The 25466-nt window shown below is 32.3% G+C and overlaps 2 protein-coding genes and 1 long non-coding RNA gene across 6 annotated transcripts in view; 2 read left to right on the forward strand and 1 right to left on the reverse strand.

Annotated features, from left to right (window-relative positions):
• The window catches only part of LOC115882669 (autophagy-related protein 16-1), a 627679-nt gene that overhangs the window by 103376 nt on the left and 498837 nt on the right, over positions 1-25466 (forward strand). The window lies entirely within an intron of this gene.
• LOC115882668 overlaps positions 1-25466 on the reverse strand; it is a 238576-nt gene that overhangs the window by 72799 nt on the left and 140311 nt on the right. For all 3 annotated transcript variants that reach the window (XM_030900862.1, XM_030900861.1, XM_030900863.1), the window contains 2 exons: positions 17871-18072; positions 17450-17628 (listed from right to left, as the gene is read on the reverse strand). In XM_030900862.1, the coding sequence (XP_030756722.1) occupies positions 17450-17628; positions 17871-18049 (358 nt within the window). In that variant the 5' untranslated portion in view covers positions 18050-18072. The remainder of the gene's footprint in view (positions 1-17449; positions 17629-17870; positions 18073-25466) is intronic.
• LOC115882671 overlaps positions 1-25466 on the forward strand; it is a 169845-nt gene that overhangs the window by 29454 nt on the left and 114925 nt on the right. Inside the window, exon 2 of the long non-coding RNA XR_004050229.1 lies at positions 2376-2380. This is a non-coding gene — a long non-coding RNA (uncharacterized LOC115882671). The remainder of the gene's footprint in view (positions 1-2375; positions 2381-25466) is intronic.

Below are 25466 nucleotides of genomic sequence, written 5' to 3' on the forward strand. Positions count from 1 at the left end.
ATATTTTTAATAAAAATTGAGCTCCAGGCACTAATATTAGTTTTCGTCTATCTTCTATAGGAAAGGGTGTTTCCCTTTAAAAGCGTCAAATTTGACCCACCCTGTACATTAGAGCACTCTAATTCCACTTATTTATAAAACATACAAATGTTCTTTTATTCTTCTTAACATATTTAATATACGGGTTAAAGGAAAAAGAAAAACAAATACCAATTTAATCGTCCCGAGCAAAAACGCTTTTCTGAATTTACATACAATAATAAAACTAATAAAGAGTAATTATTTAAGAGAAGTCGGTCGCTGGAGCTTGCGGTCGGCAAAACGAAGAATGAACAGAAGAAAAAGACGAAAAAAAACGGTGAAAATGGTGTTGGCGTGCCGTTATACACGTGAATTATCGGAATTTTTCAATTAAATATCGTGCATATAAAAAGGAGGAAGAAGAACGGCACCGATCGCTTCCCATTAGTTTCATATTTGATTATGGGACCGGCGAAGAAGCGCAAAAAGAAGAAACGCGGCGTTGCCACATGTAATTAATTAATTATCTTTAAGGAATTATATCAAAATTTATTTCTGATTAAATGTTAACAATTATTTTTTTTTTCGGTTGAAACTGTTCTTTTTTACATCATAGGTTGTCTACCCCTCAAATAAAGATTTTCCTAGATATTTTAATTTACATGATTTGATCTGTGTAGATATTTATTATTTGATAGAATCTAGGTGGCTGGTGATATGTCTGAAGTTACTTCGACATAGCTGTCTAATTAGACCAACTTTAACAACTAGTTATCACTTTGTGTCAGTTAAAACAAAAAAAATTCTCAGATTAAATGCTCCTGATTTTACCTAGTCTGTTTTTTATGATATCTCCATAATATTAAAGACAGTGTTTAGAAAACTCGACCAACTATTGTCGACAACATGAGAGAAATTGTTCTAGCTTTTCGAGGTAGAACTCCACATACGCATTTTAAAATGAAAAGATCCTTTTGAAAAGACAATCATTTTATGCAGTTAACAGGAAAGGAAGCATTTTCAGCATTTGATTTCATCTAGCTAATTTTTGTCACATAATTATAGGTTTATATCTAGTTTTAATTCTGTAACCATTAAAATATATTTTAAACGTGTATCTTTTTATTACCTTTGGGTATTTTACTATACAATCTTTAATTTTTGTTAAATTAACAAAAGATATATCACACAGCCACCTAGATTTTTTGAAATAATAAAGATCTACTGACGCAAAATCATAAAAATTATAATATCTAGGAAAATCTTTGTCTGAGGGGTAAGCAACCTTAATAATATTTTGAAGATATATAAATTCCCCGTTTAACACCAGAAAAATATACTGGGTGTTCCATTTAAAATAACGGAGTAACTTGGTTTTTAAAGGGACTAATGTTCCATATTAATTTTATCTCACCCTGTATAATTTTTCGGGCCAAATTTCAATTTGGTTTAACATACAATAATTACTGTAATTAAATATCAGGCTATACAAGGTCAACTAAAATTTAGGTAGCTGTTATCGAAATTTAAAATTTACTCTTCATTTTCATAAAATGTGAAATATGTCAAAATCCTTAGATTCTAGGTATATGTTTCTTTAATAAAACTCACCTTCAAAAATCAATTAATATATGAAGTGTTCCATTAGAAAAAACACATCTTTAATGTGTAACTTTTTTTGAGGACACCCTGTATAATTCTATATATTTTTATAAAATGCTTTTAGTTAACCTACATACGCTGCCAAAATTTCATTTCGATATACACTACCGTTCTCCTTGGACCTTTCGCGGCGTATGAGAGGCGCCACCCTGTACAAGCTGAACTAGTAGTTTATATAATAAACGCCACGAATGTTTGGGAGTGATTCATCGCTTGATGAAGTTAGAATCGACACGCGCGCTATCATTTTTACATTAAAAACGTAAATGTTTACCGCAGACGTAGGTTTTTAAAGGTCCGGTCTAATCATCTGCCTGCGCTCCTCCTACTTATTCTAAAATGTTAGCGTGATTGACAAAGACGATACTATATCGCGTTTCTTTGAATGATTCGTTTTTGTGCGTCAGTCCATTGGTGTGCTTGCAGTGCGACCAATGGGGCATTCCATTTTATATTTATAACCAAATATATGTTTTGACAAGACTTTGACAGTTAAAACAACAACTTACAACAGATTATATATTGATTATCATATGACTTGAAACACCACGGCACTGGAATTAAGTTTTATGTGACCTTGAACAGTTTAGTTCACATGGTAGCGACCGATGAATCACTCCCAAACATTCGTGGCGTTTACTATACCATATTTAACCAGGGCCGTGTAAGTGAAATATCCAAAATGGTTCCAGCAAAAGTTTCCCAATTATGACGGATGATGGCGCTGATCGTCAAGATTTTTGGACAGGGATTTTGCTTACCGACAATACGACGTGAGCTACGACCGGACCAGGACCAATCAGAATGATCAGTCTTTCTTGGACATTTGCCGCGGAAGTGTGTGTTAATTTCTGTTGTGATAAGTGTGGTTGTGTTTGCAGTTTGATTCGGTTTTGATATTATGTTAAAATTAATTTTGAAGTATTGTATCACCTGTTTTTATGTAATAATACTTTTTTTAGTTCTATGATCTGATATGTTATGATTTGTTAATGTTTGTTTAACAATGTTATACCAAAGAGGTTATACTTAATATATAAATTTGCATAGCCTAACTTTTTTATCAATAAACTTTGTAGATTTTCAGATTATTTAATTCCTTTTGTTTCAGTTTGTAATTTTATTTTTAAGACATATTATGTGATTGTTTCAGATAAAAATAAAATTGCAAATAGCGAATAAAAATAATTAAAATAAAAAAGTGTATTTTACAATTCCCCCCGGCCCCGCACCCCTTTGGCTAACCTGTAAATGTCAGCTTTGTCGAGAGATGGCGTTACGAAAATGGAACCGATTTATTACAAGGAACTTGGGCTTCTTTTTCGTTAGTATATTCTGTGTATTTAACCAGACAGCGCCACACATAGCTTCAATATGTGAGTATTCCAAATTACCAACAGTATTTGGAATTCCAAATTCCAAAGCATTAAATTTTATTGCTTAAAATAAAGATCATTATTTTTATGTGAACCATTATCAATTTTGTATGATAATAATTTAATATTTAATGATCTATATATATTTACGGTAAAAACACCTAACCAATTCGAAATATCATTAAAATATCAATACATGGAATGTTCTCAAAAACAACCATGAATATAAGTAGATTTATTAATTTTTTGTTTTCTTTTTATTATACACTGACACGAATAACTCGATTCTACTAAATCAGTATTTAATGATCTCTAAATATTCACAGTAAAACATCTATAACCAATTGCAAACATCATTAAAATAACAATACACGGAATGTTATCAAAAAACCCATGAATATATTCATATTACTTTTTCCTTTTACTGTCTAGAATCAAGAACATAATTTTTATGTGCACTGACACCGATAAATCTATACTGGATGTCCATAAATAATTAGTATCTAATGATTTAATAAATATTCGCCTCAAAAGCGGTTAAACTATTCAAATATCATGAAAATTAATTAATGACCGGCAATCCGGCGACCAAAAAAGTAAAACGCTCGCGTCAATAAACTATAAACCGGACCAACAAATTAAAACGGACTGAAAATAGCGAAAAAAAAAGAGAAAAAGATTTTTTTCGAAAAAAAAACGACGTCGAACGCATCTCGCCATTAATTCCTTACGGACAGATAAGTGACTTGTTCGATTACAGTAAAACGAGATCAATTATGTATCGGCTCGAGTATCGTTAAGTATGCGATATCTCGGGCTTTAATTAAGGCATATTTTCAATCCTGCGGTACCTCCACTCGTGCTAACTAGGTCGGTATGGTAGTACGCTATATGCGACGTTGCCAAACCGGCCATCTTCAAAACTATACCGTTTTTTTCCATTTTTTTCAGCCTCTTCTCCTGTCCTCTTCTTCCAGTCTTTCTGCTGTTCTGAAGAGTGTTCGTGACTTTTGTCATTCTGTAAGTTCTGGATAATTCTTTGTACACTTTCATAATTCGGTAGGAGTACCTTTTTATTCTGATGTTCTGTATTTATGTCATCACTAAAATATACATACACACATGGCCAAAATTATTGCATATATATCGTTTAAAAATATACGGGAAGGAATTTAAAGAATCTTTTTTTTTATACATATAGCTTTGATAATCTGTAATAAACATTTTTTGGTTAAAATGGATATGGTAAACAATGTTTATCGTTCAGACCCAATATTATTACAAATTTTTGTACATTTCGATTTGTGGTCTCTGGGGTTTCAGAAGAAATTTGACCATTGTTCTGGCCTTAAAATGCCTAGAAACATTATTTCACAGTTTAATAGAGTCAGAATAGTAACACTGTCTCAACGGGGCTACCGGCAAGTTGCTATAGCTGAAATTGTAGGAGTTAACCAAAGCGACGTTTTGCGAATATTATAAAAAATCAGGGAGACAAACGAGGTTACAGACCGGCCTGGAAGAGGTAGAAAGAGAGTTACTACTGCTATGCAAGACCGTAAAATATCCCTAATTGCACGACGCAATCCCCTGCTTTCTAGTACTGCTATTAAAAATGAGTTAGCTCGCCTTAAAGGAGTAAATGTTTCAAGAATGACCATAGCAAGAAGACTCCATGACAGAGGATTACATTTAAGGAGGCCTCTACATGTTCCGAAGCTTAAGTTACAGCACAAAATTACGCGACTACAATGGGGTGAGATGAGAGCATATGGACCTAATTGGAATTTCGTCATGTTTAGTAATGAAACAAGAATAGGCATAGTGCCAGACTCGCGACGAACTTTGGTCTGGAGAGCATCTGGAAGACGAGCACGCTTGAATGCAGCTCAACCCCGTGTCCCGTTTCAATATGCACGGAGCTCGAATTCCTCTTGTTTTTATTGATGGCAGAATGACAGGTGCCTCATATCTTAGAGACGTTTTAGAGCCTATTGTGCGTCCATTTCGATGGGCAGTGGGGGATGAATTTATTTACATGGACGATAATGCTCCTCCCCATCGCACTTTAGCGGTTCGCGAATTTTGAGAGGAAGACGGTATAAGAAAACGGTGGGGTCACCGATGTCTCCAGATATGAATGTGATCGAGCATGCTTGGGACATGCTAAAACGCCATATTGCCAAAACAAATTACCCTCCCCGTACCTTAAATGAATTGAAAATTGCTGCGCGCGAAACATGGGAAGCCATTCCTCAACATCTTCTGGACAACTTAATTGACAGCATGCCACGTCGTCTCACAGCTTGCATTGAGGCTCGAGGAGGCAATACAGAATATTAGTTGTGAGAAATAATTAAAATTGTTTTCAATATTTTCTGTTTAAAATTAAATTTGTTTTTGTTGATTTTCACTCATTATGAAATAAAATTATAATAACAGCCTAGTTGCACTTAGATTTTTAATTTTATATTAGTTAGTCGTGTAGTAAGCCAATATGTCCAAAAATATAAAAAGAATAATATTAGGTCCAAAATAATGTGTGTATTTGAAATATGTCTCCAAAACGATTTAGACGTTTTTCTTCTGTACAAACGTGTACCATCAATAAACCTTCAACGATATAATCGAAATTGTCGGCCATTTAAGTCACGTCACAGAGGAGTCGACAATCTAACGACCTGCTCGCCACTTATTTCGTACAAGAAACATCCGCGCAGACCCGTTAGTATAAAATTTAACGAACTATGGAATATTTCGAATATTCTTCGTATATTCGACGGTTTCTCATGAGCGCTGCCTCAATGGTTGTAACGTTAAGCCGCAACAGGACGTTTTTCAATAAGGCCGATGCGATTTGCGGTTAAAACGACGAAAAGTTTTATTTTTCGATCGAACCACGAAGAATTCGAACAATTGATAATTCCCTAGGCGGCTCTACAGAACGGACAGGAAAAAACAAATTAAATTTGTTATGAAATCGAAGCTTGAAATCATAAAAACCCTGTACAGTAACACACCTAAAATAATTATAAAGCCTCAAGCGGTGTCGAAGACATACCGGGTGTTGCATCGTCGGACGGGACATAGGAAATCCCACGTAAATTTTAATGGGGTCAATTATTGACTTCCCTAATTATTTTAGAGAATAATTCTATTTGGGTTTATTGAAGAGCACTAAAATCCACATTCAAAAGAATAACTTATTAGATATTTTTGATTAGCTCGTTTACGAGTTATCACCGATTTCTTTTTAAATATTTCTCCTTTCTTATGGCCCTGTATTTACTTATGAGCACCAGTCAAGGTAAAAGATAACTGTCAAATGAAGTTGTCATTTCAGAAATTTACCTATTTAGTGCTTTAGTATTATTCAAAACTCATTCCTACATCGGAAATCTTGAAGATGTATTTATAAATACAAATTAACATCAATTAAAGTAAAATAAAGTAATCAATTACAAGGTTAATTATAGTATTATTACAATATCCAATAACTTATTAATTTAAGTACAATTAAATTGTTAGAACTTTAGGATTTAAGAAGACGATTCAAATATTCCTCCATCGACTGCTAGTCAATAACCCAGGCGATCATAAAATTCTCTTCTTACATTCGCTAGTTGGTAAACTGAAATTCTATTGCATTCGGCAGAAATAGCATTTTTAACTCGTCTAGATTTGGGTATTTTTTATCCTTGTATATCCTGTTTTTTAAATGGCCCCAGAGAAAGAAATCATTTGGCGAATTATCAGGAGACCTTGCTGGCCAATTTACTGTATGATTTAGGCCAATAACGTTTCGGTTAAAACTATTGTCTAAATATTCCCGAACAGCCAGGGTACTATGTGCCAGGCAGCCATCCATTTGGTACCAAACTTCCTGATTTTCCCTAGGGGCATCATGTAAAGCAGGTAAAATATGATTTTCGAGTAGTTCCAAATAATATTCTGCATTTAAATTTCGCGTAAGAAATAATGGCCCGATAATATTGTGTCCGAATATCCCTGCCCAAACATTTACTTTCTGTGGATATTGCGTCCTTGTTTCGACAAACCTGTGTTGGTTTTCTTTGTTCCAATATCGATAATTTTGAACATTGGGTTCATTATTTAAGATAAACGTACATTCGTCAGTGAAACATATGTTTTTTAAAAATTCCCTATCCGTGTTTGCTCTTTCCATCATATCAAAACAAAACGCCTGTCGCCGTATTTCGTCCCCGTCTCGTAGCTCTTGGTGCTTTTCATATTTGAAGGAATAATATTTATGTCGTTTCAAAATTCGAAACGCTGTAGTGTGATCTATTCCTATTTCATTCTCAAGTTTCCTTGTGCTGATCTTTCCATCGTTCTCTTCCACGCACAATAAAACTTCCAAGTCGTTATCATTTCTTGCATCTTCTCTTTGTTCCTGCGTTGCTTCACATCTGCAGTTATTTATTAGGGTACCTTTGGTCTCAAATCTCTGGATATTCCTTGCGATTGTAGATTTTCCAGGTATCGGTCTATTCGGATACAGAGCAGCAAACATTTCCGACACCTTTTGATAGCTATTTTCTTGATAATACCATTTAATCATCAATACTTTTTAAGTATTTTTTTAAGTTACAACGTTGTTCGGGCCGACGCGACTCTTCAATTTACTACTATTTAATATGCAAAATAAATCACTGAATATAGTATTTCACGGTGTTAATGGATGGTGACAGCACGCTAATAAGTTTATCTGCTATCGGCGTTGATTACCTATAAAGATTTCGTATACGTTCGTACTGGAAGTCCTAATGTATTCCAGTCGCGTTAAAGGAGCATATGTCGCATAGCCTAGTTTTTTTATTACTATTATGTCCGTCAGCCAGGTGACCAAGTGAGCCAGCCATTCCATCGACTTGTCCTCGTTCGGCTCGAACCTGAATTCGAAATGATTTACCAGATTTACAGTTTGTAATTTTATTATGTGCCATAGTTTTCAGAGATACACAGAAAGAAATGTTTAGTTTCGATAGAGTTTTTCTAATAAATGAAGCCTTTAAGATATTCTGATTCTGATTTTACTCGGTTGGTTGGCAATAAATTTCAGAAAAAGTATAGCCCGATTAATATGGGAAATCTGCTCCGAGGCATTTTTGACTCGCACTCAAGGGTATCGATTTGGTGTTGAATCAAAATAATTCACCTAAATTTTTAGCTCTTTAACTCCAAAGTTTTCGAGATTTAAAAAAAAACTGTTTTTTCGATTTTATTTTTATTTTTATAGTAAAATTCAAAATTAATTAATGATGATTTTTGTTCTAATTCTTAGAAGTCTGAGACATGAAAAAATAATATGATCATGATTCTTAAACGAAAAGCCGATTTTTAGCGGAGGAAAGAAAGTTAAAATCTTCATTTTTTTAACCTTTTTGAAATATGTCGCTTACTAAAAATCGTCAGAAAATGTTTTTTATACTCCTTTACACTCAGAAATTTTTTAGAATTTTTTGAAGTGGTGGAACAATATGAAAAAAATTAAAAACTCATTTTTTTTACTAAAATCTTCTGTTTTAACTAACTGATATTTTTGTTTAGTTTAAAAAAGCGTGTTAGAAAATATTATTTCGTTAAAAATAAATCCTTGCCAGAAATAAACATAAAGATTGTTATAAAAAAATGAGTCCGAGAAGGTTTAAAAAAAAAGATTTTAGAAAAAAATGAGTTTTTAGTATTTTTTTATAGTGTTCCACCAAGTATAGAAGAGTATAAAAGTACGAAAGTGTAGAGCCGCCATCGCAACATTGAAAAATATTTTTAGCAAAATTTACACTTTTTCTGTAAATTTACAAATTTTCTGTAAATTTACAGATTTTCCACAAATTTACACTTTTTCTGTAAATTTACAAATTTTCTGTAAATTTATAAATTTTATGTAAATTTACAGATTTTCTGCAAATTTACACTTTTTCTGTAAATTTACAAATTTTCTGTAAATTTACAAATTTCTGTAAATTTACAAATTTTCTGTAAATTTACAGATTTTCTGCAAATTTACACTTTTTCTGTAAATTTACACTTTTTCTGTCAATTTCTGCGTTAGTGGCAACAGTGGTGTGTTATTCTACGAGTAGTTCCCATCGAATTCCGTTCTACGCCAGTTTATTCACAAAAGACTTCACTAGTAAAGAAAGAATTAGGGAACCACCACTGCGGCAATTAATTGAAGAATTGAAGACATGCGGACTATATGAAAAGATTAAGCAATATCCGAGTATATTCAAATATATATTTTGTTCTGAAGCCACACTCTCTTCAAAAATACTTGAAGAATTATTCCTCATCGTCTATACTGAACCTGGATCTAACACCCGTAGTACAGAAAATCAGGTGATCTCTTATTTTAGGGATTATGTATTGGATTTCGAATGTGTGTGATATAATAGTAATATTTTTTTTAATATGTTTTCTAATATGCTTTTAATCGACCCGGAAAGTATTGTCACCCTTTCCGATGCATTAGTGTTTGCAACAGGATCTGATTGGCCTCCACCTCTGGGATGACGTAAACTGTCGTCTGCAAGTGACGTAAACTTAGGGCATAACCATCCTCTAGCAGACATGTCAAAATTTCTTTGTGACTTTCCGATTTGAAAGTAGGTTTTAATGTATTCGTCCATAATCTCTGATGAATATCTGTACTACGTAGGCACAATAGCAATTTAATCAGCGGAGAACAATGCTCACTTGTAACTATTGAGTAACGAACAGGTCGATGCCGAGACGTCATCCTGCTGGGTAGTAAATTTCGCATGCAATTTACAGAAAAAGTGTAAATTTACAGAAAAAGTGTAAATTTACAGAAAAAGTGTAAAATTTACAGAAAAAGTGTAAATTAACAGAAAAAGTGTAAATTTACAGAAAAAGTGTATATTTACAGAAAATCTGTAAATTTACAGAAAATGTGTTAATTTACAGAAAAAGTGTAAATTTACAGAAAATCTGTAAATTTACAGAAAATGTGTTAATTTACAGAAAAAGTGTAAATTTACAAAAAAAGTGTAAATTTACAGATTTTCTGTAAATTTACAGAAAAAGTGTAAATTTTGCTAAAATGATATTTCATTGTTGCGATGGCAGCTCTACGCTTTCGTATAAAAGACATTTTCTGACGATTTTTCGTGAGTGACATATTTCACAAAGGTTAAAAAAATGAAGATTTTAATTTTCTTTCCTCCGCTAAAAGTCGGCGGAATCATGATCATATATTTTTTTCATGTCTCAGACTTCTAAGAATTAGAAAAAATCATCATTAATTAATTTTGAATTTTACTATAAAAATAAAAATAAAATTGAAAAAACAGGTTTTTTTGAAAATCTCGAAAACCGTTTGAGTTAAAGAGCTTAAAATTTAGGTGAATTATTTTGATTCGACATTAAATGGGTGCGAGTCAAAAAAGTTGCGGGTGCAAATTTCCCATATTAATCCGGCTATACCCTTTATAAAATTTACTCTACCGATTACGTTCATTTTAGAACCTTGTTTTGCCGCGCCGTGATGAAAATAGGTCGTGTCTATGTAAGTTTATTTTTTCCGTATACATTCTGTTCTTGTAATCTACATTTTAAAATTCATTTCCAACAAACACAGATAGGAAATTATTGTAGTCGAACAAACCGTTTTTTAACTTCTTGAAGTTGTTCCTTGCCACTCCGATGGTTCGCTACGGTACTGTAGCTCTACCTTCGCAAAAAATTACCTACCGCTTGTTTTAATGAACACTTACGCATCATGTCATTCAAAATTCAGCGTGCTACAAATACCGCTAATTAAATTAACCGAGAACAGTTTTTCTCGTACAAAACAACGAAAGAAAATGAAATATAAAATTGTGTTATTTTATATGGTATAGTAACCGGTATCGTCGGAAAAAAAACGGCGTCAAAGAAGGCTGGGGAATGAAAAATCGATGACAATTTTGACGAGGTCAATCTCTAGACGTTATTTACTAAAAATTGACATAAAATTGATTTGGTTAGGTTTGGTTATTTTTTATACAAGACGATAAAGTGGTATTTTATCGTCGACCGAAATGATTAATTAATTTCGGGAGACGATAATGCAAGTTTATCGTCGTGTATAAAGCAATATATTTTTCCATCGCTAGTTACGTTTTAAAAAATATTCAGAAATTATTATTTCAAGGAATTTATTACGAATAGAAAAAATATTGTGCTAATTTGACAAATAAATAAAGCTGTCTCTTTAGTTGTCAGTTTTGAGTCAATGGGCGCGTTCAGCGACGGTCAGCGCCTGAGTGGTTGAGTAAGCGATTTCCCTAAACGGTCTATTCTGAGGAACAGCAACAGTCAGCCACTGTGCAAAATTCTCAGCGGTAAATATTTAGGCTGAGACAAGTCAGCCTTGATCTATTTCCTTATCTGTGGTCAACTAATGTAAAATAACTAAAAACAACTTTAATTTTCTCAGTTTATTGTTTACTTTTTATGGTTTGTTGAAGTTTGTAGTCAATCGTAGTTAATCGAATCTTTACAAAGTAGGAGATATTTGTTGCCAAAAAAATTACAAAGCAGTAGGTTAATCTAAAACGTTCAAAAAATATTTGTAAATAGAGATCGAAGAAGTTAAAGAAATAAAGAAAATTCAACTTCATTTCCATCTCATGTAGAATTTTCTAAATACATTGAAATTATGAAAAAATACTACTTTCTGAAAAAATGTAAATATATATATATATATATATATATATATATATATATATATATATATATATATATATATATATATATATATATATATATATATATATATATAAAATAACCTTTGATTGTAATTATAATACCGTCTAATCGAAAAAAATTGCACCTAGTTGGCTTATAAATAACGATGGATAATATTCCCTATAGTAAGTAACAGCAATCTTCACCTCCACATCTCCCCTGACGTCGTTTTTTTATTGTAGGGTATTTACACCTTCAGTAATTTTATTTGTACCATACCATCGAAAAAAAAATGCGTAAAAGGTGACTTGGTCGAACTGCCATTTCCTGTTATTTTAAGTTTTGTTTTGTTTAGGTGTATAGGTAAAATTATTTTTATAAACTGTTATTTTTTAGAAATTTAATGTTTAATACTGTATTGTCAAATAATATATTTTCAATTATTAAATGATCAGTCAGTAGTAATAAATCTTTTTTTAAAATAATTTTTATTCTAAGAGTAAAGATAAGACTAAAGATCGATTAAGACTAAAGATCGATTATAGACCGATTTGACGAAGACGATTTATTTATATTTCTCTCAAATTTTTATAGTAGACAGAGAGCGCAAGAGATAGCTACTGTCTCTTGTTCTTTCTGCTGCTTTGTGCCGTTTAGGGAATATCGTAAGCTGCTGGTCAGCGAAATTCTACGCTGAATGTCAGCGGCTGTGTTCCCTGAACGCGCCCAATATTTTCTAATTCTCTTTCGTGTCGATTGCTGATTGAATTGGAGCCAGAAATGGCTCAAAACGAAATAAGTAAATTACGAACAGATATTCAGGCTGAGGCGACAAACGCCATATCCAAACTACTTCCATTTAAATCCCGAATAACTTATGAAAAGGAATTCAAAATTTTTCAAAAATGGAAGCAATTAGAAAACGAGAAGAAATAAAGTTTTTAACCTATCCTCGCTGTTAAAGTATCATTTAATCTACCCTGGCAGTTAAAGTACTATTTTATATACCATTTTTGATAGATATAATGAAATTTTAACAGTTGCTATGGAAAAAAATCATTTCTGCTCAATATTATAAAAATAAATTACAGCCTTCTTAAGAATTATCATTGACGTTCATTTCCCAACCATATTTGACGCCTTTTTTACGAACACATGGTATTTTCTGTATTTCTTTAGTATAAATCAACTAAAGCCTGTCCAAAGAGACAGGGAAATTTTCGACACAATCGATTAATTCAATAGTAACCCTGTCCTGTATAGAACCCTAGTGTCAGTTGTACCCCGGTCAACGTACCGTGAAGAGCAGAACCCGACAAGTACCCCGGGTACTTGAGAGCACCAGTACCACTACAACAACGGCAACCGTTCGTCATATATATTCTCTACAGAGCAGATAATGTAGCGGAGATGGCTGGGTTGTTATTGTGGTTCATATATAATGCAAGAGGAATGCGAAAAATACATTTTGCCACGGCTTGTTTTCTTTAAGGTTGGGAATTATTGTCTGAAAAAATAGTTATGGAGTGGAATGATGAAAAATAACAGTACATAATTACTATTTTTAATTTATTATTTTCAGAGAGAAAAATAAATACAATTATTTGTCTTAGTCTCTTTAGTCCAAAAAAACAGGCTTTTAAATGCGAAGTTTAAAAAAAATCTAAAAACGAATTGTGAAATATTTTTTTTAAATCCACCCCCGAGAAGAGGTAAAATAAAAAAATAAATTCGAAAAAACGGTAAGGACTAGAAAAAAAAAAGTTCAAATAAAAGTTGTGGAGCGTCAAATTTTACATAGAAATGATCTCTATACTTTTTTTGCTCAGATTAAAATTAACCGAGATAGGGTGGCTAGAAGCGAACGGATGATAGTAGAAATTAAAAAAATATAACTCGCTGAAAAATTCATATATTTAACATTTGAATTCAATTTGTTTGGAAAATTATAAACTACAATTAAGCTTTTTTAAATTCACCCCAAGTCAAATTAAAGCCAAACATGTGTAAATATTATTTATTATTTAAAGTTTTTATTTATATGTCAAATATTTAAACATCGTTTATTATAATAAAACAAGACCAATGTAAAACGCCTAAAGTTTTGTAAATGGAGTAAATATAAATAGGTACTTAAATGATGGCAAAAATATAAAAGACTTACATTATATTTTTAAGACCACAAACAAAAGGAATTGTCTAATAAAAACACATATTATAACAAATTATAGTTTGAAAAACGTTTTGATAATCATTCATTAATCATTTGTGATAATATTATGATTGGCGCTATGACAACGACAATATTTTTTGAGAATTTGACAATAGTATGACAATGGCCGTTGGAAACTATGGAAACTACAAAAAAATCGGATTGAACGCCATCTGGCAATAACTAGTAGCAACTTCTTAACCTAAAAATTAATTGTACTACCACCTAGCGCCCGAGGCTGGAACTATTTTATTTGAAATTTCCGTGGAAACGGTGGAACCGCTTTTGCTATTTCACTTTTCGGCCCCTGGTTTACCCCTTTGTTGTATATCAATTTTTAAAATCCATATTCAAATTTGGCTCGTGAACGATGGTTCCTGACGAAGGATAGATAGAGTTGCAGTGCTGCGAGTGCAACAAAGAAACATGATAATAGTACGTCGTTGATATGTTTACGACAGTTTTTCTAGCTCTAAATACAGGGTGCGATGGAAATAACGAAAATTGAAATACATAAGAGTGTCTGAAAATGCATGCAACGCCATTGACTTGTTTACGGTCTGACAGAGAGGTAGAGATTTCCCGTTCGACGAAATCCGTACAGACTAAGAGCGTCGATAAATTCTAAATTATATCGTAATTCGCTATTGGCTGACTGTTGCCGTTTTTGCCGATTTGAATCGTTAGTTTTACGTTACACCAATCAAAATTGTTTCTCCGTAATGGCACGAAGATTTGTCGTCGCCGGCGTCATTCCAAAATTGTGCGGAACGAATAAATAACTGCAAGTACCGTAAGATCATAAATAGATATAATAAGATATGTCATAAGCATGATTGAAGTTTACTCTAGTTTTGTTCCCATTTGATATATTTTCTCTATTTTTTACTTAGATTACTTATTATCATTATTTCACCATTACTGCTATAATCCCAAATATAGGTAAGTCAACAAACTTATCCAATAAAATTGTCCTTTGAAAAAAAAGATTTATAAGTTTATTATTTCCGGACTTAGCGGCCGTTTTATGAGCCCTTTGGGGTGGTTTTCAAAAAGTTTGCTTTATAGCAAATTGACCCGTATGAAAGTTGTTCATAATAAATGGACAAGCAACATTTCCTCATGATTTTTTTTGTAGCTTCATTATTTTTGGAGATAGCGTCCAGTTCATGAACAAATTGGGGTAGTTTTATAATTTTTGTTTAGTTCTACAAATTTACCAACTTAAAGGTGTTCATATTAAAATTACATGCAAACTTCCCTATGATATATATTTATTTCCCCAAAACGAAACATGGAATTCATCAAGTGAATGAATATTATGATTTTTTTTATTTGTATCGTCTTCTTTTGTGTGATGGACCTGGCGTTGGCTCCTCAGATTTGTTCCTGATCTGGGCGCTATCTCCAAAAATAGTCAAGTTACAAAATAAGTTCATAAGGCAAAGGTATATGTACTCATATTTTGAACGAGTTTCCTAGGGTGAATTTGCTGGAAAAAGAGTAACATTGAAAACTACCCTAATTTGTTCATGAACAGGGACGTTATCTCCAAAAATAATGAAGCTACAAAAAAAATCATGAGGAAAAGTTGCTTGTTCATTTATTATGAACAACTTTCAGGGTCAATTTGCTGTAAAACAAACTTTTTGAAAACCACCCTAAAGGGCTCATGAAACGGCCGCTAAGTCCGGAAATAGTAAACTTATAAAAAAATTCATTAGGCGAACTTATAGAGAATGTTCTTATGTACAATTTGCGTCTAATTATTTTGTTGTAGTACAGTTTAAAAAAAAACACCCCATTGCTCAAAAACCGCCAGGGGAAAATTTCCGATTTTGTTAATTTTACAGTCAGAAAACAGTCGCTGACAAACTCTGAAAAAAATCAGCTTGCCCGTAATTTTTTTTTCACTCTATACGGCGATACAATTTTACTCGATAAAACCTATACTACCCAAGACTTTAACTTACCGTTAAGTAAACAGCTGTGCTGTTGTCATATTCAATTCTGCGTTTCTTTATAATTATTGTTAGTAATGCTATTTATATAATTTATAGTTAAATTTGGTAATGTTTTGCAGAGAAAATTAAAATGACTGTGAACTTATTTACTAGACAAATATGCGGAATGTGGGCATCGTAGAATGTGGCAACATTGCATATAACATCAAGGAATTTTAGGAGAATTTTTAAGAGTTTTAAAGTTTTCCAGAGTTATTCTTTTTGCAAAAAATATCACTTTTAATACTTATGTCATAAAACTAATCAATTTGAATTAAGCTTTATATTTTTTAAGTGTAGTGGGGTTTTGCAACATATAATTCAAACCCGATCAGCTGTAAAGAACCTGATATACTTACACACTATTCCTAGTTTTATTCTGTATATCATATATAGTTTAAAAGGCCATAAAATGCAAATTAATCCCTATTACGAATTAATAATTCATTTGGATCAAAACCAGGCGAACCAGAAAGATTAAACTCAGTTTTTAATAACCGAAGATATTTTTAGAAACGTATGAGAAACGAAACTGGATTGGAAAACATCACAAACTAATGATCCGAAACTCAATGAAATAAAAAAAAACACATGTTGACAACATCAAATTATCTGTTGATATATTGAAAGATTGCTGTAAGATTTGTTTGAATGAATAAAACATATTATGTGTCAATTTAACAGTTAATAGTATCAGCTATTAGACAGGTTTGAATGATGCGTCATAGTATTTGATTTTTTATTTTAATTTATTTGAAGAGTATTAATGACACTTGTTTGTGCTTAGGTGGGAATCTAAGTAAATAATCTCCTGCCGAATTTTTTTGTATTAAGTTGATGACCCCAATATTTAAATCATCGTAGTAGGTAGTGGAGCTAACTGATTAGCATAATGACTAAAGACTGATCTAATAAATCCTCTTATGAGATCAAACTTGAAATCAACCTTAAGAGTCCATTTCACTATATAGTCCGAAAAAGTAGCAAAATAAGTATTCGGCATTTAACGTTTTTTGTAAAACTGGCTAAGTATTTTTACACAAATGAAGAAGGAAATTGAATATAAAGGATTATACTATATCCATATTGTAGCACATTTTTAGACAACTTCATTATTTTTAAGTTTTTGGTGGTCAAACATCAACAAAATATTTCTCATGTTTGGGCTAAATTTTCTCGAAAATAAAGACATAATTTAAAATTCCGTTACAATACGGAAATAGATTGAAGTGTTGTTATTACAGTGATGAATAATTTATATGGTTTTGTAACAAATTGCTCGCTATTTTATGGCAAATGCTAATTATGGTTTTTTTGTTGATTAAACAATTTTTTACAATATTTGTGGAACAAACTATGCCTAATTATTTTTGATTGTAACAAATATCTGTCAAGAAATTTTTATTAAAGGTTCAAATTATATTTGCATATACATTAAATTGATATTCAATGGTACTTACCAGGTAGTACGTCGGCATTGGATCCGAACAGCACGCACAATCCTGTCTCGTAGTTGACGGATTGACAGCTCTCGTTGCCTTGGCACGTTTCGAGGCAATCCGTCAGCATCAGGGTGCCTGGAATCGAGTCTATGACATTTCCGGGTGACGAGAACACATAGCCAGTTATCAGTTCAAACCTAGAGAAGATGATAGAATTATCATTTATGCTCTAAATATTAATTAAGATTTCTGTCCCGAGGGACAATAATTGCTCGAGGTTATTACTACTTTATAATTCCCGTGGGACATAGAGAATTTTATTTCTTACTGAATTTAGTATGTTTTATCCCATTAACTTTATATCCCACACTATTCTACAACGTCGTTAAGGGTAAAGCTGCTCCTACAAGGCAGGTAAAAACAAAATGGCGCTACTCACCCTATCATCTCAGGGTCGCAGTCGTCCAAGGGGGATGGAGGTGGAGCTCCTTGTTTCTCCGCCCCTTCTAAGCTTTCACCCGATTCTTCCTGGGAGGCCGAACTGGCGTTTTGACAGCGACTGAACGATATCAACGCTGCCAACAGCAGGAAAACTATGGATTCTTTGAGGTATAACATTGTGTTTGTAGGTATGAATAAATCTGAAAAAGAAAGAATGAATATTGTTAATATAGAGTTCCCAAAATAAACAGTAAAAATAGTCAAACGCCTGAGATAAATGTTGTTTGAAACTTTGTCACCTTTACAATCATTGGCCACAAACATCAAAATTTCAAACTGCACAAGTAGGTGTTTACGAAAAATGTTGCATCTAGGGTTGGAGCTCAATTTTTCACAATTAGTAAGTTACTCATTTTACTACAGCTGTAATAGATTATATTTAGCTTAGATATATTAGATTAAGTTTTTAAAATAGTATTTTTTTCTCTACATAACATAATTATAATACCATAATTTTGTCTCTTTATTTGTCAACCAGTCATTTATATTTGGAGTGGTCAGAATTAAAATGTATCAAGCCCAACTTCCTACTATTTTAAGATACCTAATCGTCTTTATACGTTTATAAAATATGGTTTTTTCCAGTAGAGAGATGGAATCAAGTCATACTTCACGCATTAATCAGCTATAGCCTGTTTCTCTTTGGTTTCTCAATATTCTGTTGATTTCTTTCAGAGGTGAACTGGATCAAGTCCATAAAATTTGTCCACGCTGTGAGCGATTTTAACGCGCGAGCTAAATTTTAGTGCTAAAAAATAATTTTTTTGATAAAATGGATGATAATGAAACAAAGTCTGAACCATTTGCACCATGCGAATCAGATTACCAACCATCCGAAAGGTAGATATGATTCTATCGATTCTGAAAGTATAGTTTGATTTATTATTATTTTCATTATTACTACATCAACCACTGGCTGTTTTTTCTTACAAATACTTAGATATCTGACATATTGTTGGCCTGAATAAAACTGCACGAGGAAGAAAAATCTTATCATTTCATATAGACGTAACGTAACACACTCTAGAAGGCAACACATGGAAGATCTTCTTCCCTTTATCCCGCCTATGTAATAGGCGGGATAACGTTAATTTGTAATAGGCAGGATAAAGCATAATTTTTATAACAATCGAAGAAAACACTATTAATAGGCAATGTGAAATCAACGATCTGTTGATTTCATTAACGACGAAGAAAAATGTACCGATGAACCAATTTATATCGCAAATTTCAAATACCTTCAGAGATAAAATGGTTCAAGTCCAAAAAAGTATCAACAAACATTCTTAAAAACGACCACAGTTGTATTTTGAGTTACTTTAGTTTGCAATTAAACAATTTAAAATATAGTAAAGCATTGTATCAAGTTTTCTTCTCCAGCTTGTTTTATTTTAATTAAGAAACATTAAAAAACTTTAACTCTCATTTTCTCCATAATTATCTTCTAGAACTTCATCCATTTATCTTTGTCACTTGCATTAAAATACAGACCACGCAGATGAAGTGACCATGATGGTATAATGTTCTTTGCTTTTATGAATTAGGAAATATATACTAATAATTCTTATGCGCTTTTTCTATTAGAATCTGTTCCCAGGACTGGACAACCGGCATTCTTTATAAAACCAAACATACTTTCCTTAGCTTAACACTTTTTTTCGTCTGGCGATTTATATTGAAACGGCTCATCTCGCTCCGATCCAACCCAACGATAGCATTATATGGCGGGCACATCTCTAATCGATTTGGGCGATCTCCGAAGGAAATAAAGAAAGAAAGCGATCTTGGTCGCGGCTTTTCAGAGCCGGGCCGGACTCTATCGGGTGATTTAAGTGCGGCCCTGGCAGGCGACGGCCGTGCAGCTTCCGTGTTGTCGTGCTCGGTGGGAAAGTGTGATATCTATGAGTGTCGCGTATATAGATTGGAGAAGGCAGCAGAAGCGTTTGTGAGCACCGACCGCCATGTTTTTCATTCATTTTTTCCTTCGTTGCTTTAGAGCGTAGCGGATTTATCGTAAAAAGGGTTCTTGGCGGAAACTGGGAGATGCTGTTTGTTTCAAACTTATGGCCGGTTGCGCTGGACATAATCTTAAATAGTTCGTCAGGCTTATTTCGGAAGGAGATTTTTCTTTTTTGATATATTTTAATAGATTACCTCATGGAAATTCATCAAATTAACAGCTTCTAACAATACCGGCAATTATTGTTCAGAAATGTTTCTAATTTTTAATAAAACCATTATAGACAACATATTTTATATTCGATACCGATTAAACTTTTAGTTACGTTATCCAGGCTGCGATTTTTAAATTAATTTTTGTTAACCATGGACATATTCGGTGCCGGGCTGACTAACTGGAATTTAAAATTTCCGCTGGGAATTCAGGTGGTAGCTCTGCTGTAATAAATGTTAAGTTGTCATATTTATTTATTTATTTCCTGACATTGTCATTCCTTTTGACACTTTAGTTTTGTATTACGAGTTTTTGGTTGAAATGAATTGAGTTGTGATATTTTAAGTTTAAAATTTTTTACTAGCAGACTTTGCAGTGGAACGTTGTTCTTTTTAGAACCTCTTTTAGTGCGAAGTGCGAAGTGGGCAAGATAGCTTAATAGCCGTAAAAAATTCAGCTCAACTTTATTAGAATATTTTGAACCGGAAAGGGGTAGTTATGGCCATTTATGTCCATTAAGTACTGTTAAGGAGGTGAGTTTTGTTGATATAAATAATAACTGTTTATACACGGTTGTTCACCACATACGACACGGAGTATTGTAGCTAAACAATGAGATTTTTACAAATTGTAAGTTTTGGGTTCGATGAAGGTCTATTAGAGGTACAATTTAGAAATAATTTTACAAGATACAGAGTGTCCCAAATAAGTAAAAAATATCAAAGTTGTATTTTTTTAAATAGAACACCCTATATATTATTACATTTTTAGTTTCTACGATTAAAATAAAGGTAAATTTGATATTGTTTGATTGATATTATAGTTAAACCTTACCGTTTTTGAAATATTTTCAATTTTGTGAAATTGCAGCAAAAATTTGAAGGCTTCATTTCTCCAAGAGTATCAAAGTTTTTAATACTAAATATTTACTGAAGTTTATTTATTGATCAGTTATTGTGTTGCAATAATAAAAATAATAGTACCTTATACAGAGTGTCTAAAAATTTATTTTAAATAATTATTAACTTAAAACGGCAATAACTTGTTTAATTTAAATGGAACACCCTGTATATTTTATGAGAATCAGATGCACAATTTAATTGTCTATCAAATTGTATTATACCATTTTTTACCTATCTCTTTAAGTTTCCGTAGAAAATGTATTTTCTTGTAATTTAGAACTTATTTATCAATATACCCATGGAATATTGACATTTTAGATTATTCTTAAAGATGTACCAAATTTTTAAAGAGTACAGATACTAATATTGTCGATATAATTCGTTTATTTCATTAAAATAAAAAAAAATAAAAACACTAAATCACCACAGTACACCATAAACTTTAGTTTATAATCATCTGCTGATGATGCTAACATGGTTAACGAAACGCGCGTCCAGTGTAAAAGTAAAAGTGTTTTGGTGTATTGTGGTGATTTAGTGTTTTTATTTTGCTGTGTAACACCAAAGGTTCCAACCCTCAACTGTAATATTTCATTAAAAAATAAAAAAAACTGTTTAAATATTTGTTAAAGAGGACCAATTAATATGATTCCAGTATTCAAACTACATTAACTGACTGTTTGCGTTGATTAATAATAATTGCCCCAAATACTAAAAAACTGAGTTTTGTTTGTGTATTAGACAGTGTGGTAAAAAGTAACACCTTAAAAATGATATTTCATTTTTTAATAAATGCTTATTTATAACAACAGAGACGTTCATTTTGATAACTTATTATTATATTGATTTCTGTCTCAAATCCACATTTATTTAGAATAATTTATTAACGAACACAATTAAGTATGAAATTAATTATTATATGGACGGAAATAATGGTGTTATATTTAATTAATGGTATACACTTTTATAAAGATTTAAATAGTTTTGTTTTTGCATACAAATGGGCTAGTAATATTATCGTTTTGTTAAAATCGATAATATTACTAGCCTGTACATTTTGTACATTTGTTGCTTAAAAAACAATCTAAAATGTCAATACTCCATGGGTATATTATTGATAAATGAGGTCTAAATTATAAGAAAATGCATTTTCTACGACAACTTGAAGGGATAGGTAAAAAATGGTATAATACAATTTTATAGAGAATTAAATTGAGCATCTGATTCTCCTAAAATATACAGGGCGTTCCATTTAAATTAAAGAAGTTATTGGCGTTTAAAGCTAGAAATTATTTAAAATAAATTTTTAGACACTCTGTATAAGGTAGTATTATTTTTATTATTGTAACAGAATAACTGATCAATAAATAAACTTCAGTAAATATTTAGTATTAAAAACTTTGATACCCTTGGAGAAATGAAGCCTTAAAATTTTTACTGCAATTTCACAAAATTGAAAATATTTCAAAAACGGTAAGGTTTAAGTATAATAAACCTTAATCAAATTTACCTTTAATTTAATCGTAGAAACTAAAAATGTAATAATATACAGGGTGTTCCGTTTAAAAAAATACAACTTTGATATTTTTTACTTATTTGGGACACTCTGTATCTTGTAAAATTATTTTTAAATTGTACCTCTAATAGTCCTTCATCGAACCCAAAACTTACAATTTGTAAAAATATAATCGTTTAGCTACAATACTCCGTGTCGTATGTGGTGAACAACCCTGTATTTTAATAATAAATTTATTTTCGTTTCCTAAAATATTTTGATTAAAAGATAATATGTAAAAGTAGGCAACGCTGTGCCGGTCAAACTTAATCACGTGACTAAAATTTTATTTGGTATGATCTATATAATCAAAACATATAAAGAGTGATAAAATGAATTTTTATCTATCTTTAAATTATTTATCAGCCAGTCTATAGCACTTAATTACCGGGCGACAGAGGGCTTAAAACGCCTTAACCTCGACGAGGAGCGTCAGAAAAATATAGATAGAAACGTTTCGATTAAAAGTATCGAAAGCACGGGCGTGAAAAACGACGTTTAATAACAGAAAATTGCCAATAAAATGTCCGAGGGAGGACTGGAGACGATATTTCAAGCGAGTAATTGAACTCTTCTTCATCGTGAAGAACTGAATCGCAGACCGAGGAGAGCAAGCAAGCAAGCAAGTCGGTTAAACGAGCTATGAAATACGACTGCCGAGATATATCATTGAATAATATTATATTCTTCGATCGTTAGCGCTCAATATCAAACTGCCCCGACGAATTATAAAGACCGTTTGCGGATTAACTAGGCGTTCGGTCGTGTCATAACTTACGGCTACCGTACCTCCCATATATGTGGTCCAAGGAATTAATTACTAAGCTAAGTTATAGGAGATTGAAGATAAGATATTTTTTACTACTCTATAATAATATCGCCCGATAGATTAGTTAGTGTTATATTTTTTTTACTTTTAGTTCTATTTTCATGATTTTTTAGCAAACTGTATACAAATCTATCACATGTAATTCATAAACTCAGTTTTTTATAAACTTTAGTATTTGGCTTATTATATGGGGTTAATTGAAGGGTTGTTTTTTTACCCTAACTTTAAAACACCCTGTGCAATAATTTCGTGGGTAATTTTTCCCAAAACATTATTTTTCGTTCAGAACCATGTCTCCTGAGTATTTTCATTATTTTGACTCATGTCAACACATGCTTTGGTTAATTTTTAAGAGCGAAATGAATTTGCCACCAACAATTTGCAATTTTTTCAAGTGCCCTTAATTTATGATATCATTTTTTAATATTACGAGGTGGTTTAGCTGACTATTGTCGTAATGTTATATCGACATTGATTAGAACTCTACATTAAAATTCAAAATACGTTAAAAAGCAACGATACAGGCTTGGTGTTAATAAATATTATTAACACTAACAGAACTAAGGATATTAAAAACAAATAACTGTACTAACTAAGTGTACAAACAAACAAAAAACTTGTACTCTACTTTGTTTTCCTTCCCCGGCTGCTATAACTGTCTGTTCGATATCGGTTCATACTTTTAATGAAGCTGCAAATATATTGTGTTATATTTTCCTATTCTTCTTCAAGGACCAAGCGAATATTCATAATTTCGGCCACGTTTCTATGATCAATGATCAATGACTTTTGCCCAGTCTTCAACACTAAGAACGATATTCAATCGCACACAACAATAATCACCAAAGCCACCTCGTCATTATGAAGAATAACATCAAAAAGTAAAAACTATTAAAAAAATTGCAAAATGTTTGTGGCAAGTTCATTTTGCTTTTAAAAATTAACCAGGGCATATGTTAACGTGAGTCAAAAAAAAATATTCATAAGACGATGTTTTAGGAAAATTTGATCACGAAATTATTGCACAGGGTGTTTTAAAGGTAGGCTAAAAAACAACTCTTCGATTAACCCTGTATAATAAGCCAAATATTAAAGTTTATAAATAACTGATTTTACGAATTAAAGTTCTATATTATTTATATACAGTTTGCTGAAAAAATCAATTAAATAGTGCTAAAAAATAAAACTCGTCATAAAACTCGGCAAGGAAAATCAAACAACCGAAATTTCTAGAAGGATCAAACTCGGATGGGCAGCTTTTGGTAAACTTAACTTTATATTCAAAAGCAAAATCCAAAAGAGCCTAAAAAGAGACGTTTACAGCAAATGCGTCTTGCCTGTCATGACCTATGGTTTGGAGACTATGACGATGGCGGCACGAAGTGTGAACAGGTTGCGAGTGAGCCAAAGAGCTATGGAAAGAGCCATGATGGGTATCAGTCTTCGCGACCACATTAGAAATGAAGACATTCGCCGACAGACGAGGATAACGGACATCGTAGAGAGGATAGCTAACTCTAAATGGTCTTGGGCAGGACACTTGGCCAGACAGTCCGAGGAAAGATGGGCAAAAAGACTTCTTTGCTGGAGGCCACTCCTAGCAAAACGCCCAGTCGGCCGACCTCCTAAAAGATGGACTGATGATATCCAAACCGTAGCCGGTAAGAACTGGATGAGGAGAGCACAGAATCGAAACGAGTGGAAGAAACTGAGAGAGACCTACATTCTGCAGTGGATGAGTAATGGCTGAGAAGAAGAAGAAGAGAAAATAAAAATATACATAATTTTAAACTAGACCAAAAAGTTTTCCGTTGATTTTTTTTGCATCTGAGTGTAGAATACGATAAACCTGATGAGAGCTGCATCACCCTGTATATGTGTTATACCGTAAATATAATAAGCGCACACCACATGCACGGTCACGAAGAGCATTCCGTCTCAAATTAGGAATTCATTCTGAGAGATGCGCGTCGAGAAAAAAAATGTCCGTGATGACGTTCTTGTCGAGAGAAAAGATGGATTATTAAGATACTTATAAATTAATTTGAGCGTGTTAAAACGATCATTACGCTGGC

Source organism: Sitophilus oryzae, unplaced genomic scaffold (assembly GCF_002938485.1).
Source record: "Sitophilus oryzae breed Bouriz unplaced genomic scaffold, Soryzae_2.0 scaffold_179_pilon_pilon, whole genome shotgun sequence".
NCBI lineage: Eukaryota > Metazoa > Arthropoda > Insecta > Coleoptera > Curculionidae > Sitophilus > Sitophilus oryzae.